This window comes from Glycine soja, chromosome 16, assembly GCF_004193775.1.
Source record: "Glycine soja cultivar W05 chromosome 16, ASM419377v2, whole genome shotgun sequence".
Lineage (NCBI taxonomy): Eukaryota > Viridiplantae > Streptophyta > Magnoliopsida > Fabales > Fabaceae > Glycine > Glycine soja.
This window is the reverse complement of record NC_041017.1, coordinates 20,038,756-20,057,959: the sequence shown is the minus strand read 5'-3', so window position 1 is coordinate 20,057,959 and position 19,204 is coordinate 20,038,756. Positions and strand designations below refer to the sequence as shown.

Sequence of the window (19,204 nt, the reverse complement as noted above, 5' to 3'; positions counted from 1 at the left end):
AAAATAAGTGTTTTTTATATAAGATTTTTTTAAGAAACATATAAGATTTGCTTCTTAAAATAAGTATATTATTTTTTAAAACAGAAGAAGCAGTTTAAACAAACACTAAAAAAAATAGCAAGTTATTTATTTTATTAAAATAAACACTTATTTTAATAAATAAATTTAATCAAATTCACTTATCCATTTAAACAACCTCGAAAAGTGAGCATGTTTTCCTGATTTAGCAAGTCAATTAAAATATATAGATTTAAAATATATTTTTAATCCCTCAAATTTAAAAATTTATTTTTTATAATTTTTCAAATTAAAATTTATATTTTTTGGTCTGATTTGTGAAATGTTTTTAGTCCTACATGTTGTAAAAAGTTATCACAAATTCAAATTGTACATTTAAACCGTAAAAAAATAGTCAAGAAGACTTAAAAAAAGCATTTTGTGAATTTGAAGACAAATGATTTTTTTTTTATAAATTTGGGGACTAAAAAAAAAGAAGTTAAATTTGAGTTACAAAATATATTTAAGCCAAAAATATATATAGTTTATTAGTCTTATAATGAAAAAGAAGTTCAAAATAACCGAGACTTCATAGGCCAAAAATTGATTCTTTTGTATTTTTTTTCTCGAGTAAACAAACACGAGAGCCCTTCATGCTTTCCATTGAGCTCCTATCTCAATTAATTCCACCTCACAAAATTATGGTGATATGTTGAAAAGTATAATCAATTATTTTGTTGTTTTGTCTTTACCATGAAAAAAATAATTATTTCTAATTATGAAGTTAATCCAAATACACTATCGATTCCTTTGCTCAATTCTTCAAAATAGTTGAACCAGGAGTTATATTTTCCAATGCCCAAATGCATCAAAACGCTAGACTATATAGATTTAGGAGCAGCTGACTTCAAAGTTTGAGGCAACTAGCTTACTCTGACTAAATTTTAAATTTTGTTTCTCCATGTCACAAATATTAAATTTTTGGTTCATGGAACAGTTGAAGGAGATCAGGGTGCCAAGTGCCAATCATTTATTCCCAACTCTTCAACAAGAAATTTGATTTTCCTAGCAACATAAAAGTGTAATGGTATACTCCTTCCTTCCTCTGAAACACTGGCTCATTAAAATCTATTATCTCTTTCCTTTTTTTACAGCATATCACACAGATCAACGAATTTACAGTTACTATTTACCAAAAAGAACAAAAAATGAGAGAATTTATCTAATCCTTTTGTAATTAGCTGCTGTTGTCTCGTCTTCTCTTATCCGCTTCAGGTTCTTACTTGCGTAGCTGCATGTAAACTGGCTGCGTGCAATGCTGCCAGAGAGGTCATCAACTTTATCGTGAATATCTGTGAAGAGTTCATTAAATGTGTTAATGTTGAGGCAGATGCAGACAGATAAGAAAAGAATTTTCTTAGAAAGGGGAGGGAGAAGGCTTGAAAAGTTCATCTTTGGTCAAGAGACCACACATTGCAATAAAAGTTAATGAGAAAACTAAAGAAAACAAAGCCAAATGTGAAGGGTAGAATTAAGGGTGAGAAATGCCGAACTTGCCTGACTTGTCCTCGTTTATTTTTAACTTCTTGAATAGGTTGACATCATCCAATAGGTGGTTTCTCTTGCAGCTTTGGCCATTCAGAATCTCCCCTTTTGAAAAGTGTATAGAAAAATAAGAGTTAAAAAATACAAATATTCCTTCACACAAAAAATGCAACAAAATGACTGCTGCAAAATTGCAAAATGTTTCCTGAACTTTTCATCAAATAACTTCAAATGTTTACAAATTTTGAATACCACAAGCTTGAAGATATATAAATAGCATGATAACATATAATCTTATGTTATTTATAATCATCAAACTGAATTATGTTTGCTTTATATCTTGTCCATGCTTATAGAAGTAAACATTGATTCAAATAACAGTTAATATATACAGTCATCACAATTAACTAAGCCAAGAGTGGGACTGCATGTATACAATTGAATACCTCTACTGTTACCAGCATTCTCACCTTCCAGCATTTTGCCAACCCCATTTTGAAAATGTTGTGAGTCGTGTCCTCCTGCATGATCACAACTATATTTAGATAAGGAGAAAATATGTAACTAGCAAAATACATCCTTCTTAATACCAAACAAAGTACACATCCTATTTAGAAGAAAGAGATATGAGACAAAAGAAGAATATGAGCCTACCATTATTTTACTACCAATGAAAATGATAATTGACTAAGCCAAGAGTGGGACTGCATGGAATCCATGTCCAGACAGATATAAAGACATGGCAGTATCCTATGTAAGAAACTCCAATTACAATACCTTGAATGATCACATTGTTCATCTTTCTACATATCCAACATTCTCTTTGGAAAGAAGTAATTTAAACACAAGAAAATAAAGACTCATGAAATAGGAGGTGATGTTAGAGTAGAATGATTCTGGAAAACTAAACAGTTATGACATTTCTGAGAAGTTAGGCATGGCTCAACAAAAGTCATCTTAGGAAAATACAATTCACTTATATTCATCCTTCTTCAGTGTACTCTCCCCCTTTTCTTTCCCTGTTTCCACCTAAGGTTTTAAATACCAGAAACAGTTATGGCATTGCAATTGCTCTCAAAGATATCTAAGCCAAGAAACGGGAAAGTTGTGGAATATCTCAAGATTACATTGGAAAGCAAAGCAATAACTGCTGATGAAATTCTATGTCGTCCTCCCATTTAAATTTTCTCAGCAGCCAGGCAACAACACTATTTGAAAAACTGAACATTGGAAATGGACTTCAATATGCCAAAACAATGCAGCAACCAAAATAACAAAAAAACATACCGCAGATAATACAAAACTTCCCAACAAACATATCATTTCTTACATGTATTTTGTTTCATGGATGGAGAAGAATAAAAGATTTATATGAAACTGGAACCATCACATTTTTCTGCCCGGTCAGTGTCATGTTTAACCAATTACAGTTCGAGGCAAATCTGAAGTGTCTCGAATTCTAATGAAACCAAGACGAAATCCATCTCTTATTCACTCCAAACAAACACATGCCAATCTAATCATCATTTCTATCCTCAATATTTCTCAGCAACAAACAGGAAAATGGATTGTCATACAACAAATAATATTAAAAACATAGTCACCAATCAAACATGCATTTTTCTTTAACCCTCCGAAAACAATGTGTACACAATTATAATACATACACAGAAGTGAGAGCTTGAGAGAAGAGCTAATATTACATAACGATCAAAATAGATGGATCAAAATTAAATTTACATAAAATAATCTTGATCATCCGTATATCTTTTTACTGCTAATGTATATAAAGTAAAAAACCAATCTTGTCCATATAATATTATATAAAGAGAAAATATGATTAGTACCAAGAAGTTACTTAGGAAATGTAGGAATTTTGATGTTGAGGAACTTAATAGAAATTTAATTTTTACTTCAACCACCCATGTGCAGATATGAGTTCCCTGGTCGATAAATATATTAACTCTCACTTTTCATGTTATTTTTTCACCTAAATACCCTTTAGTCCCTCATTTTTGTTTCATCTTTGTTCTTCTGAGTTTAAAAAGTTTCACTTTAATCCATTTTTATCCTCTCTATGTCAATTTACCACACTAATAGTTTATTAACTTTGGTTGATGTGGCATAAGCTTATTTGAAGTGACATCTCTTTTAATTTGCTAGGTGTTATTAAGTTGATTAAGTTAATGTGAATCAAATTGATCTAACAAAACATTCTTAATTAAGGGAAGGGAAACAGAGTGAAAAATTTTAAACTTGAGGGGAAAAAACAAAAAATAAAACAAGGAAACGAAAGAGCAATGTTTCTATTGTAGTTTTTTTTTTTTTAACAAATAGCATCTTGGATAATTAAATGACCAACATTCAAATCAAAATATATTATAAAAATTTTCTCTTAATATATATATATATATATATATATATATATATATATATATATATATATATATATAATCAAAATTAAATTAAATTAAATAATCTTTATCATCCAATGCCAACGTATATAAAAAATAACCAATTACCTATTCGCATGTGAAATAAACATTCCCTCCCAACAACTCCAATTGCTTCACTAACAAACATCCATCAACGGTAAAACTTTCAATTTTCAAAAAAAAAAAAGAAAGAAAGAAAAAGATGAAAGCAAAGAGACATACGCTTGAGTCCAACTTTGCATAGCTTGCCAGTGACAACAAGAGCGTCACGTTGGTCTTTGCCAGTGGGCAACCCTTTGGAAGAGAAGAAAGAAAGAAGACTCTTCCAAGTAACAGAAGAGGCAACAAGGTCGACCCCTCTGCCGATGAAGTGACTGTTGAGCCTCAGCGACGACGGGTCTAGCCCAAAGGCTCGCGCAACGAAGCCCAAGTCGATTCTCTGGTCGTCCCACGCCACCACTTGAGTAACCTTCGAGAGGGAGGGGCATATCAGCTTTATGTTTATCTCTCTAGGTTTGTTTCCTGACATTTCTTGTTGGAGATTGAACATCGAGTACTAATATAATCAAAATAATATATATGTGAAAAGTAATTCTTACTTTACAAATCGATTTTGAAAGATTGACTTAAGTCTAAAATCTAAAATTTTAAGACCTGCGTTTGTGAATGAGCACGAGAGAGAATCAGAGGGCACTGTTTTGAAGTTTGGTTTAGGGTGGCTGATAATACTATATTCACTGACCAATTGTGTTTCCGTGATTTTCTGGCGTTTCTAGTAGCTACGATGCCTGTGCTTGTGTTTTCTCGAAGTGTCTATAGACAACAAAAGGGTGTGCATGGATGATTTGGGTCAGGTGACATGGACCGGCCTACTGTACTTTAATTTTTAATAATTGGGCCTCAATGATGAATAATTAAAAGCAAAATAGGTTAAATTATAATTTTAGTTTTGATTCTTTTTTAAATCTTTTATTTTGATTAAATCCTTAATTATAATTTTAGTTTCTCAGGGTTTGTTTTTTCTTTTACATTTTAAATTGTTAAATTATTTTCAACCTCTTCACAATAGGAATACACATTAATCAACCATGAAGTTAAACGGACGCGGACAATGTATGCGAAATTAATAATTGAACTAAAGTTGTTAATTTTTAAAATTTGAGACTAAAATGATTGGAAAATAATATATACGGGAAACAAAAATAACAGTAAAGGAGAATCAAAATTGTAATTTTGTGAAGAAAATTATAATTTTCTAAGTATTAACCAATCAAAAATTATTTTTATCCTAAAAATATTTGATTTTTAATTAGTTGATAGTGTGAGAATCTTTTTTATTGTTAGTATATAGAAATTAAAATTATAATTAAATAGAAATGAAATTATACAGGAGACTATCCGCTAGTGGAGTTTATGATTCTATGGTTTTGGTGTACAATGGCAATCGAATCTAAGTTCGGATGCATTTGCCCCAATCACTAGGTCGACTCTAGTAGGTTGTCCGAGTCAATGGTTTGTTATTATTATAAAATCGTTTAATTAAGAAATTATGTTATAAAATTATTTTTAAAGCCTTTGAGTCAAACAATTAAATTTATTTACTAATAAAAATATTAAGCTTTAAAATTATTTAGATAACAAAGTCTCTTAAATATATCTTTAGAAGTTTGATTTCTGATTATCTATATGAAAAAAAAACTTTATTAATAGAGACAATACCCTCGATAATTTCTAAATATTGAATATATTAGTCTCTAACCGGGAAATATTCTTAATGTAAAATAAGAATCACCATTTAAAAGGAATTCTTTTATTAAAAAAATTATTAATACACTTTTGTTAGAAATTTTCAATACACTTTTAGAACAATTTCTTAAGTTTTACTAAAAAATTATATTATTAATTTTTCAATCAGTATCTTAAATAATATGATATTAGTATTATATTAAATTTTTAATTTAATATATTAAAAATATAATTTTTTGACTTATTTGAAGTCTTTAGTTCATTGACCTAAATAAAAATTTAGACTCGCTAGCCATTGAAAGTAAAAACTATTTAAAAAAATCCATACAAAAAGGAACCTCCTAAAAAAGCAAACCATAATGGAAGGGGAGAAGGAGAAACACTTTAATTTTATTTTTTTTATCTCTTCGATAACACTTTAATTCTTCTTTGATACTACCATTCAATTATATATGCAATTCATAAATTCATACAATTCAATGCAGCAACACAAGTAAAACCAGAAGCAAATATTAATTAACAACCGGCTGTAACACATGCATATAGATTCCTTTCGGACCTTTACAGGTAATGTGGGCTTAGTCCATAACATTTTCTTTCCCTTGTCCTTGTCTCAGGGTGACTATGTTATTGGGGTGATGCTAGGTGCACCCAGTATTATTGATAGTGCACTCAGCATTTTATGTGAATGGGTGAAAATACCCTTCATTTAAATTTAAAACTTATACATCCATCAACCCTTATTCACACGTTCCGTATGAGCATCTTCTTCCCTTTTCTTCCATGTGCCGCCGTTTCATTACCTTCGTTGTGCCGTTGGAGCTTCTTCTTTGTAGTGCCTTTTGAGCTTCTTCCCCTCTGTTCGTTGTCGGCATTGAGGACCTGTAGCTTCGTTGTGTTGTTCCACTATCGAGGTAAGTTTTTTCTCTCCATTAATGGCTGCCTTTTGCATTTTTGGTATTGTGTTTTCGTAGGTATAACTCATACGGATCAAGTTGATCCGTATGACTCATACAGATCAACTTAATTAGTATGACTCATATGAATCAACTTGATCTCTGTATAACCTTTTTTAATTTAAATAAAAAAATAAAAAATAGGTATTTATGTTTTGAAAAATATTTTTAAATAGGTAGTTTATTTGTTAATTTTGTTTTAAAAATAGGTATTGTTTGTGTTTTAAAAAATAATATGTATGATTGCATGCTGATATGAAATAGTTATAAATTTTAATAGTAAATATAAGAATTTTGTAGTTGTTTATGTTTATTATATTTCAATGAAAAATAGTCATATATTATTTAATTATGTAGTTGTTATTTTATTTATGAATTTTGTGTTTTAATTATGTAGTCATATATGCTGTTATGAAATAGTTATAAATGGTGTTATTTTATTTCAATGAAAAATAGTCATATATTATTTAATTATGTAGTTGTTATTTTATTTATGAATTTCGTGTTTTAATTATGTAGTCATATATGCTGTTATGAAATAGTTTTAAATGGTGTTATTTTATTTCAATGAAAAATAGTAATATATTTTTTGTAGTTATAAATTTTATAGTTTTTTATGTTTATTTTAATAGTAAATATTGAATTTGACCAAAAAATGCATGTGTGTCAGAATTTGTAGATTATGGTTAGAACTAGAGGGTTAGGTCGTGTCTTAGGCAGTGTTATAGGTAGAGCCCTGGGAAGACAGGATAATCATCATTCAGATGATGTTCTCCAACGACAAAGGCCTATAGCATCCGCACATAGGCAACGGGAAGCTGCCCCTATTCCTGAGGATGATCCTATCGTGACTGAAGACTTACGTGCACATGCTGAAGAAGAAGCTGTTGATGATGCTGAGGGATTTCCAGGTGGGCCGCATGACCCATCAGTGCTGACTGACTTTTATGGTGACCATGTTGCAGTCATCGTATGCAATGGAGAAGTATTTAAAATTTTTAATTAAATTTATTTGTTAAGTATTTTTTATTATTTAAATTTGTCATAATTTTAATTGTTATTTTGATAAGTTGTCGAATCATTTAATTTTTTTTGCAGGAATGTCCTGAATTGAAGCTATCCTCCCATGGAAGGAAGGCTCAGAAATTTGGGAGGCCTGCTCCTGAAATTGAAAGGCTAGTCGTTGCCACAGGATTAAGTCCTTTGATCGCATGTTCAGTGGACACTGGCGATCAGGGACTTATATCTTCTTTTTGTGGAGAGATGGCATAAGAAAACTAGTAGTTTCCATCTTCCTGTTGGAGAGTTGACCATCACCCTGGATGATGTGGCCTCTCTACTTCATCTTCCTATTATAGGTGCATTCCGCAGCTTCGAGACTCTGCATGTCGATGAAGTGGTCTTGATGTTGGTGGAGTTACTTGAAGTCTTTTGGAGATGAAGCTAGAGCTGAGACAACACAATGTCATGGGGCGTACGTATGCCTATCGTTACTACGAGATATTTATCAGAGTAAATGTGAGGCCATACATTGGACTGTTGCAACTCGTGCTTATCTGTTGCATTTGTTAGGTTGCACTCTTTTTGCTAACAAGAGTGCAACACATGTTTATGTTATTTTTTTAGATGCTTTCCGAGACATGAGTTAGAGTGGAAGCTACGCATGGGGAGCTGTCGCCCTAGTTCATATGTATGATCATTTGAATGATGCTTGTAAGAGCAGCGATTGACAACTTGCTGGTTACATCATCCTATTACAGGTAATTATTGTCAATTATTGTAATTTAATTATTTTTAAAATGTTATTAATATGTGTTTAATATGTTAATTTGACATTTGTTTTACTTTGATCTAATCTTTGTAGTGTTGGATATATGAGCATTTTCCTTCTGTTGTTGAGTCTTTGAGTAATCCAGACTATGATGAAGTGTCACCACGTGCTTGTCAGTGGATTGCTACGAAGGCTTCTTTGAAGTCATTACCAGCATCGACATACTGGAAATGTCTAGATGGACTGACGATTCTTGATGTTTGTTGGATGCCTTACGGTGACCACTGTGTAGTGCGGGATTTTGATTTGATTTCATGCTTTTCAGGTCATATAAGATGGGGTTCCGTTGTCGTCAAACACTGACCAGAGAGGGTGGTGCGGCAATTTGGATATGTTCAGACCATTCCTCCACATACTACAGGTTCAATGCTATCATTTGAAGATATTAACAACATTTAGAACAAGACATGTGAGGAGATACATGGAGAAAAATGAAGAAACAACAATGGAAGAGAAGGTAAAGAAAAAAAATTAATGGAGGTTTAAGGAGCACCTACTTGAAGCTCTTGTGCTTTGATTACCACTTGATGGAAGCTTGCTTGTGGAGCTTAAACAATTAAATTAATGGAGGTTTAAGGAACACCTACGTAACCGTTAAATGTATTAGGTAACCCTAGTAATGACTTAACAATAAATTCATAAGTTCTACACCTTAAACAATTAAATTTAACGTAACAAAGCAACTGACAATTATGTGAATATGCAGCCTAACAATTATATATTAATGTAGGACATTACAAAGTCATTAGAAGCTACATGTTCAGTTTTAGTTATATCAACATAGTCTCTTTTCAACATCATCAAGTTTTTGTACTAATACATTCTACTAATATATGAAGTTAGCCACTGCTTTTCCTGAGGATGACAATTCCTAGACCATAACAATGCTAGAGGTGGTAAAGGACAACGGTCTTTGATGGAAGCTTGCTTGTGGAGCTTCTATGGAGGCTGGATCTTTGATCTTCAATGAGGTCCTTTAATGGTGATTTTCCACCATGGAGATGCAGCGGAAGACAAAGGAGAAGAGGTAAGAGGCGGCGCCATCCACTAGGGAATAAGCCTTGGAAGAAGGAGCTTCACCACCAAGATGAGCCTTGGATAAGAAGCTTGGAGAGGATGCTTCAATGGAGAGAAAGAGAGGGGGGGGGGGAGCACGAAATTGAAGGAAGAAAAAGGGAGAGAAGTTGAACTTTGAGTTGTGTCTCACAAGACTCTCATTCATCAAAGTTACAACAAGTGTTACACATGCTTCTATTTATAGACTAGGTAGCTTCCTTGAGAAGCTTTCTTGAGAAAACTTCCTTGAGAAGCTTCTTTGAGAAAACTTCCTTGAGAAGCTAGAGCTTAGCTACACACACCCCTCTAATAACTAAGCTCACCTCCTTGATAAGATTCCTAAAGAAGCCAGAGCTTAGCTACACACACCCCTATAATAGCTAAGCTCACCCCCATGCCAAAATACATGAAAATATAAAAAAAGTCCCTATTACAAAGACTACTCAAAATGCCCTGAAATACAAGGCTAAAACCCTATACTACTAGAATGACCAAAATACAAGGCCCAAAAGAAGGAAAAAACCTATTCTTATATTTACAAAGAAGAGTGGATCAAACCTTGACCCATGGGCTAAAAAATCTACCCTAAGGTTCATGAGAACCCTAGGGCCTTCTTTAGTAGCTCTAGCCCAAGCCTCTTGGAGTCTTCTATCCAATACCCTTGGGGGGTAGGATTGCATCAGTCTTTTAAATAAACCTATTGTATAGAAACAAACAATTTTATGTTATTATAACACAAATGATTGCATAAATTTAAAAGTATGACTATCTTGAATCTACCTGAACAAAATGATTGTCATAGACGTGACTGATACATATTATGCGATGCGCAAAAGAATCTGTTGGTGGTTGACTTCTAAGAGGAAAAAACGTCATGCTTTGTTGTAGCGACAACGATACAAGGATTACATTATACCTTGATGCAATGACATATCCCATCTCGGTTATATCTATCCACTTATCCATAGTCACGTGAATCAAACAAATATACACATCAAATTTATTTAAAGTTAATTCTTCAAAAGCAAAACATAAATTACTTACCATGGATAACCCATCAACAAGTAGGGACCTCCTTAATTCCTCGAATTTGTCTGTACCACCAAAGAGCTTGATATAGTCATCTGACCATTTGCCAAGTTCTTTAAGCAAATGGTTGCACACCAAGGACCAAGAATTTTTACCCATACCTAATAAAGCAGCAATCACACAATATCCACAATTACCGTCAGCTTTGACATCCACAATGTTGTTAATGAAATCGTGTATAAACGGATAAAATTGATCTAACATCGGCATGGTCCTTCTTGAAATAGGCTGGTCAAAAGATGATGCACTATGCTTCACTGAAGAATTACTATTTTGCACAGAATGTAAAACATCAATATACTCCTAGTAAGATGGATCACACTTTGTTGATATTTGGTTTCTGTTCATGGGTTTCTTTTGTGCACCTTTAGTGTTGACCTTTTCTGGAGGAGGACACATAGAGTTTTGATCAGGGTATGCAATTTTCCGAAGTTTACTCTTTAGATTTACTTTACCACAAACATCAAATTCCTCAAATCGCTAAGATATGGTTTCCATCTCTTCCTTTATGGTCACTTGGGGCTCAAATAACCCTTGGTCTGAAAAATTTAGTCTCCTCCAAAATATATGGATTGAATCTAGTGGGATGCTACCAAGAACATATTTAGATAGCTCACATGCACAAGGAAGATCGTGCATAGTTCTCATGACACAACCATAACGAGAAGGATTCTTGCCAGCATAATGTACACCCTCATACTCTACATCAATCTGATTTAAAGCATACCTTGAAACCATGCCAAGAAGCCTCTTGTATAAGGTAACTTTAAAAACATGTCCAATCACATGTGTACTTGTTTCAAAGGATGCTTTAATTTCAGTGTGTTGCAACGTGATCATGTTGTTCATAACATCCCAAACACTACATAAGTCTCCAAGGCTATTCTGTAATACTCTTTTTAAAGTCCAATGAGCATATTTAACCCTACATTTGAAATACACAAAAAACAATAAACAAATACAATTATTAAAATTCATCAATTCATCAACCCTAATAGAAAAACTTGAACATTTTCATACCTGTTTGTTGTTGTGTTTCCTAAGTGCATCACCTTATTCGTCCAGGCTGTAACAAATTTTTCCTTGTGGGGGATTATCCATGTTTCGTTAACATAGTCAACAAACATTGGCCAGGGTGAACAAATAATTTCAAACTTCTTAAGGCAATCATTAAACTGATGTTCTGAATAACAATCAACCAAACTTCCCCAGGCATCCATCACATACTCCCAAACATTTTTTTGACCAATTAGGGATTTACATTTTGCCTTGACATTCTAGTCGATGTGAAACCTGCACAACAAGTTTGTACACTCAGGGAATACACTTTTCACTGCATTCATCAATGCTAGGTCTTTGTCAGTCACAATAACTCCAGGGATACCATCACGTCTTAGAAAAAAACCTCGAAACCGTTCTAAAGCCCATACCACATTATTAACACGTTCACCCTCCAGATATGCAAAACCATAAGAGAATGTCATCCCCGTTGGTGTCACACCAACAAAGTCAAGTAGTGGGAGTCTATACCTGTTTGTTTTGTAGGTACTATCTATCAAAAACACCAAATTACATACATTGCATAACTTCACTGCATCAGGGTGACACCAAAAGATATCACGTACCACATCTTCATCCTTTAATCTATGCCAATGAATATATTGATCCCGTTCAAGAAGCTTCATTAGATGTTGCATTTCAGTATCACTTCCTCTAATGGAAGAACGATATGCACTTCTTGCATTGTATATTTGTTTGATTGTTGTACAACTATTGACATTGTGTTCCTTCAACGTTAGCAAAATGTTTCTTGGTTTAACCATTGACTTTGTCATATCAGCAATAATTGTCTTTTCATCCTTAGTCAATCGCCCAGCGTATGGATGTTCAACTAATGACTTCGTCAATTCATGATTATGACTCCCACACATCAACTTCACCATTCAACCTTGCCCTCCAACCATTGGTTTCCCACGAAGCTTGAAAGGACACCCACATTTCCTACTCCCAGTATTTCTGCTAACAAAATCTTTTTTCCTAGACCTATACTGACCACTCTTCTTACAACCAATTAACACAAATGAAGTCCTTCCTCTAATACCAGTGTTTGTGTCTGACCTTATAATGACCACCACAAATCCGTTTTCATGAGCAACTGATCGAGCCCACTGCAAAAAATCATCTCGAGTAGCAAACACCTACAACGAAACCTACAAAATTTTAGTCTTCAAAGGGGCATTCATTTTATCAATTTAATAACAATAATGAAGATTATTACCTGAGAAGTATTGAACACATCCAAACAATCAACATATTATTCATTCACACCACATTCTTGTTCATTTTCATCATCCATGTCAACTTCTTCAGTCATTATACTGTCATACATCCATTGATCTTCATTCATCTTAACAATAAATCAAAAATTTCCACATCACAAACATACAACACCTAACCGCATTATACATATAATATCATACAAAACTCTACATAATCTTTTACTGCATACCATTTTATAAACACTACAATTCATAACCATATATATTAAAAACCAAAAATCCTATATCAATCTACATGCGAATTATTTCAAATACACATATAAACAAATAATTTTTTTTTATAAATTTACATACAAACATATTTATAATTAAAAAAATAAAACTTTAAACAATTTTTACAAATTTCAAAATTTGTATACCATATGGATCAAGTTGATCCATATAAACCTTATGGATCAATTTGGTCTGTATGTTGAAATTAAACATACGGATCAACTCACTCAGGGAAACCAGCAACACTCACGTATCTGGTGTACCTTCAACAATGAACCAACCACGACAACAACCACCACCCACCGGTAACACTTTCACCTCCACCCAAGCGGCACCTCACTCAACGAAAAAAAACCAACAGAGCAGAAAGTGCAATGCAAATGCCACAAACTAGTAAAAACAATTTAAAAAAAGAAGAAGAAGACGTAGCAATAATTTTGGAATTACCAAAAAATGTTGGGTGCACAAGCAATAATATTGGTGCACCTAGCATCACCCATGTTGTTGTCCTGAGGGCTTAGTCCATAACAAAAATTGAATGTTGATTATTATGGACTATTAATTAAATAATTAAATGGATAAATTGTAAATGGGTTAAAATGGAGTAACTTTTGAAAGTAACTAGTTGGTGACCTGTGCGTACGCACGGGTCAGTTAATTTTTTATTTTTTATTACATAATAGGAATAAAATGAAATATAGTGTGGAATAGTAAAGAAACTTACTATTTATTTATAATAAGATTGTGCTTGAAATCACAAAATATTGATGATAAATGATTATCATTTTCTTTCCCTTCCATTTCACAATACGTCTTGCAAGGGAAATAATTTTTTTTTTGGAAATAATGATAGATTTAATATACATATTATATTTAGTGTTCAAAGTCAAATATCTAGATTTTTGTGAAAATTTAAAAAGATATATAAGTTAAAGTACATGAACTTAGGCAAATGATCTGCAGAAAAATGAAGGTTTTGTAACCCTAAACAAACACAGTTGCAGCCACATTTGCAAAGATAAAAGAGAAGTACATGGAAAACCCTGAAATACCCCAGCTTAAAAATTTGACACATGGACGCATGTAGTTGACAAAGTTGGAATTTTGAAAAAAATTTAACAACGATGTGTGTTTTGCTTTGTTCTGCTTTGCCCATTCTCCTTCTTCAATTCTTCTTCCTTTTCACTCTCTTTAAATAAATAAAAACAGTGACACGTGTTTTGTTTTATTTCCCAACAGCGGCATGTGATCCTTTCACGCTCCCTAGCTTTTGTTTGTGTTTCTGCTTTGCCCCTTCTCCTTCTTCAGTTCTTCTTCCTTTTCACTTTTCTCTCTCTGAATGCTAATAGGAAGGTAGGCATCAAGTGATGGTGTTACCCAAATGGGTGTTAGTGCTTTCTAAAGCCTTTTGCATGTATATTTATTTGTTCTGTAAAATAGATATAAATGAAAACCAATGTGCAAATAATAATAGATTTAATATGGATAATATATTTAGTGTTCAAAGTCAAATATTCAAATTGTTTAGAAAAGTAAAAAAGATACATAAGTTCAAATATATGAACTGAATTTAATAATCCCAATTTTTCTTGGGGCGATTTTATCTCTTGTCCTGTAATAGAAAGTTCAAATGTATGAGGATAGTTTCTGAAGTTTAGCTATTACTATCTCCTAGCCATGGATATAACCTGCAGTTTCATATGTTGGATCGAGTGGCCTCAGAATAATTAAGAAGGGGGGGTTGAATTAATTATTCCTAAACCTTTACTAATTAAAAAATTACTCTTTTAAGGCTTTTACTTTTGTTGTTAAGAGAATATGGAGTAGAAGAGAAACTTAACAGAAAGTAAAAGCGAAAATTAAATGCACAGCGGAAAGTAAAAGTGTAGGGAAGAAGGAAACAAACACATAAGAGTTTTTATACTGGTTCGGCAACAACCCGTGCCTACATCCAGTCCCCAAGCGACCTGCGGTCCTTGAGATTTCTTTCAACCTTGTAAAAATCCTTTTACAAGAAAAGATCCACAAGGGATGCACCCTCCCTTGTTCTCTTTGAACCTAGTGGATGCACCCTCCACTGGAACTGATCCACAAGAGATATACCCTCTCTTGTTCTCATTCAAACCCAAGTAGATGTACCCTCTACTTGTACCACAAAGGATGTACCCTCCAATGTGTTGAGACAAAGATCTCAGGCTGTTAAACCTTTGATACTTTGTGAATGGGGATACAAAAGAATTCTCAGGCGGTTAGTCCTTTGAACACTTTTGTATTAGGGAATGGGAAGAATCAAAAGAATTCTTAGACTGTGTCGTTTTGAATTCTTTGACAAGGGAGAAGGGAGACACAAAAGAATTCAGGCGGTTAGTCCTTTGTTCTTTTGGAAAAGGGAGAAGAGAAACACAAAAAGAATTCAGGCGGTTAGTCCTTGGCGAATTCTTTTTGGCAAAGGGAGAAGAGAATGAAAAGATGAATAGCACAAGTTTTCAAGGTTTGGAAAACCAGAAAACTTTAGAAAGCTTTTGGTACAAAGAAGAAGAAGACGTTCAAAGAGATTCAAGGCTTGTAAAGGTTTGTATGAATAAGTGTTCAAGATTATTGAAATGAAAAACAAAGCCTTGCTTTTATAGACTCTTCATGTCTGGTCAAGAAGACCATTTAGAAGAGTTATAACTTTTAGAAAAACTTAAAAAACCAATTTGAAAAAGTCAAAACCTTTTTGAAGAGTTACATCTTTTGATTTATCAGAAACAGTCACTGTTAATCAATTACCAAATAAGTGTAATCAATTACACAAAGCTTTTGAGTGAAAGGATGTGACTCTTCACATTTAAATTTGAATTTCAACGTTCAAGGGCAATGGTAATCGATTACCAAAATATTGTAATCGATTACAGCCTTTTGAAAATAATTGGAACGTTGTAAATTCAATTTGAAAACTTTTTCAAACTCATTTTGCTACTGGTAATCGATTACAACAATATGGTAATCGATTACCAGAGAGTAAAAACTCTTTGGTAAAGGTTTTGTCAAAAACTCATGTGTTATTCAAAGTTTTGAAAAAACTTTTTAATACTTATCTTGATTGAGTCTTTTCTTCATTCTTGAATCTTGAGTCTTGAATCTTGATCTTGATTCTTGAGATCTTGAATCTTGATTCTTGATTCTAGGCTTTCTTCTTGAGTCTTGAATTCTTCTTGATTCTTGAACTCTTGACTTGTTCTTGATTCATTTGAGATGTTCTTTGATTCACTTGAGTTGTTCTTTGATCTTTGAGTTTTTTGTTCATCACCTTTGTCATCATCTTTTGTTGTCATTATTGTTATCATCAAAACATCTTTGAATCACATTCACCATGAAGCCTTGCTTCTACATCATATGCCTCTCAAAACCAAAGAATTGAACAAATAATATAAATAATTTTAATATTTATTTATAATATAATTGTTTACAACATAGGTACCATATAGTGAAAAAACCTAAGCCATTGATGCAATTTATATATATATTCATCTTTTATTTGCTACTTTGTTTTAAATATGTTATATATATATATATATATATATATATATATATATATATATAACATATTTAAAACAAAGTAGCAAATAAAAGATGAATGGTTGCAACCTCATCGTCTTGTTTGCTGTTACTTTCATCCTTGTGGTGATCCATATTCTTGAAGCTGAAAGTTCAAGTGAGGTATTGAATGAACTTTGCTGAATAGTAGGATTTGTGGCAAGGCCAGCCAAATCATGCACCATGTATTCAAACACAAGATATAAACTGCATGACATTCTAGAAGTCACTAAGCCTTCCAGTTTGATGACATTGGGATGATCCAAACGCTGGAGAATCAAAATCTCTCTGGCCATGAACTTGACACTCTCAGGCTCTAAATTTTCAAAACGGACCTTCCTTAGAGCAACAATTTTCCCAGTTAAAGTATCCCTAGCTTTGTAAACATTGTTGTATGTACCTTGCCCGATCTGATTGAAAGATAATAGAAGCATCAATAAGAGATTTAAGCACAAAGTAGCCAGACCTATTATATTAGCTGGATCTTTGGATTACTCCACATAATATCTCATACATGCTATGCCCCATTTATATCCTAACTCTGCCCTCATGTCTCCACCCCACCATTCTGCCCGTGATTGTCTTTTTTGTGTGTCAAATTTTCCAACAGAGTGAATGCTTAATCCCAAAGACTCGGTAATGATCATGTCCTTTAATTTGTCTTGTCTCTCGCTATCTTGCACATTCAGCATATCAAAATAAACTATCTATCTAGTCTAGCTAAAAATGATGCGAAGCTTTTAGAGGTTTAAGTTATAATTTTTATTTTCAAATCATCAATAGTTATATCAAATTTGTCCTAATACTGGACACGTGTCAAACTAACATTCAATGTTGAGTCTCTTTTCTTTTTCCTTCATTCTCCCTCTCTGTTGCTAAGTGTTGTTCTCCGTGAGTGAATGAATGTGTAATACTAAATAACTTTTAGACATTTTGATGGAAGGATTTTCAATTTTAATCACAAACCCCACCAAATAAAATAAAAAGTCTAAAATCCACATTACTACTTTTAGGTGTTGCCATAGCTTGCACTCAAAAAACCATACAACATCAACAAAAAGTCATTTTTTAGAGCCAAACCCCTCATACTATGTTAAAACTCCAAAGAGAAACACAATAACATCAACATCCTCCATTCAAGGAAAGGAGCAATGAAGAATGTAAGAGCAACTCAACATTGTCAAAAAATTGAATCTAGACATCAAGACCATATCAGAATTCAGCAACATCACCAAACCAAAATTGGAAACAAAATTAAGTGTACTATTCATCGAGTTCTAGATGGAAGGCTTTTCAATTTTAATCACAAACCCCACCAAATAAAATAAAAAGTCTAAAATCCACATTACTACTTTTAGGTGTTGCCATAGCTTGCACTCAAAAAACCATACAACATCAACAAAAAGTCATTTTTTAGAGTCAAACCCCTCATACTATGTTAAAACTCCAAAGAGAAACACAATAACATCAACATCCTCCATTCAAGGAAAGGAGCAATGAAGAACATAAGAACAACTCAACATTGTCAAAAAATCGAATCTAGACATCAAGACCATATTAGAATTCAACAACATCACCAAACCAAAATTGGAAACAAAATTAAGTGTACTATTCATCGAGTTCTAGATGGAAGGCTTTTCAATTTTAATCACAAGCCCCAACAAATAAAATAAAAAGTCTAAAATCCACATTACTACTTTTAGGTGTTTCCATAGCTTGCACTCAGAAAACAATACAACATCAACAAAAAGTCATTTTTTTAGAGCCAAACCCCTCATACTATGTAAAAACTCCAAAGAGAAACATAATAACATCAACATCCTCCATTCAAGGAAAGGAGCAATGAAGAACATAAGAATAGCTCAACATTGTCAAAAAATCAAATCCAGACATCAAGACCATATCAGAATTCAGCAACATCACCAAACCAAAATTGGAAACAAAATTAAGTGTATTATTCATCGAGTTCAAGATGCTCTTTACCTTATCAATCTGCTCAAAAGTGTCGGCCCTCCGAGGGGTCAATCCATTGATGGCCTCACCAGCAACCTTAGAGAGCCAAGAGGGCCACCCTGCTGCAACCTATGACTTTAGCATGTATGAAAAAAGTCCATCACAATGGTCAAGCCAATCTCAACAATATGGATATGCTAGTCAATTAGCAAAGCATAATGCAACTTGTGCCATCCAATATGGATATGCATGTCAATCAGGCGCAATGTCAAGAAGCTCAACGTAATGGTCAAGTGCAATGCAAAAATAGGGGCCTGGTCTTAACCTGAACACGTGTAATTGATTATTATATCTTTATATTTTGTTTTTCATTTAAACAAAATTGTTTTGTATTGGGAAAATATATTGAATGAAGTTGTTTCTAGAGTCTGGAGAAGTTTGTTGGACGATAGAAAATTGTTAAAA

General features: G+C 33.0%; 1 protein-coding gene and 1 long non-coding RNA gene across 5 annotated transcripts; both read right to left on the bottom strand.

Moving 5' to 3' along the window:
• Window positions 1-1,004: 1,004 nt before the first annotated feature.
• Window positions 1,005-4,787, bottom strand: LOC114389683. 4 transcript variants are annotated; one of them, XM_028350417.1, is made up of 6 exons: window positions 4,632-4,787; window positions 4,200-4,533; window positions 4,065-4,109; window positions 1,989-2,063; window positions 1,555-1,647; window positions 1,005-1,349 (listed from the first exon to the last, which is right to left on the bottom strand). In XM_028350417.1, exons 2-6 carry the CDS (start codon window positions 4,525-4,527, stop codon window positions 1,216-1,218), a joined length of 675 nt encoding a protein of 224 aa, XP_028206218.1. In that variant the 5' UTR covers window positions 4,528-4,533; window positions 4,632-4,787; the 3' UTR covers window positions 1,005-1,215. The 4 variants fall into 4 exon arrangements, with proteins under 4 accessions (XP_028206218.1, XP_028206219.1, XP_028206221.1 ...); XM_028350418.1 differs by having other exon boundaries at window positions 2,013-2,063; window positions 4,200-4,785; XM_028350420.1 differs by lacking the exon at window positions 4,065-4,109 and having other exon boundaries at window positions 4,200-4,785.
• A 12,149-nt stretch (window positions 4,788-16,936) lies between these two features.
• LOC114389309 lies at window positions 16,937-19,147 on the bottom strand. Its single transcript, XR_003661743.1, has 2 exons — window positions 18,770-19,147; window positions 16,937-17,196 (listed from the first exon to the last, which is right to left on the bottom strand). It is a non-coding gene; the product is annotated as an uncharacterized LOC114389309 (long non-coding RNA).
• Window positions 19,148-19,204: the final 57 nt, after the last annotated feature.

Excerpts from the sequence above, each read along its gene's own strand:
- LOC114389683 (XM_028350417.1), bottom strand. The coding sequence starts at position 4,527 with ATGTTCAATCTCCAACAAGAAATGTCAGGAAACAAACCTAGAGAGATA. Across the intron at positions 2,064-4,064 it reads TTTATTTCACATGCGAATAG|GAGGACACGACTCACAACAT; the intron begins GTAATTGGTTAT and ends GTGATCATGCAG. Across the intron at positions 1,350-1,554 it reads AATAAACGAGGACAAGTCAG|ATATTCACGATAAAGTTGAT; the intron begins GCAAGTTCGGCA and ends AACTCTTCACAG.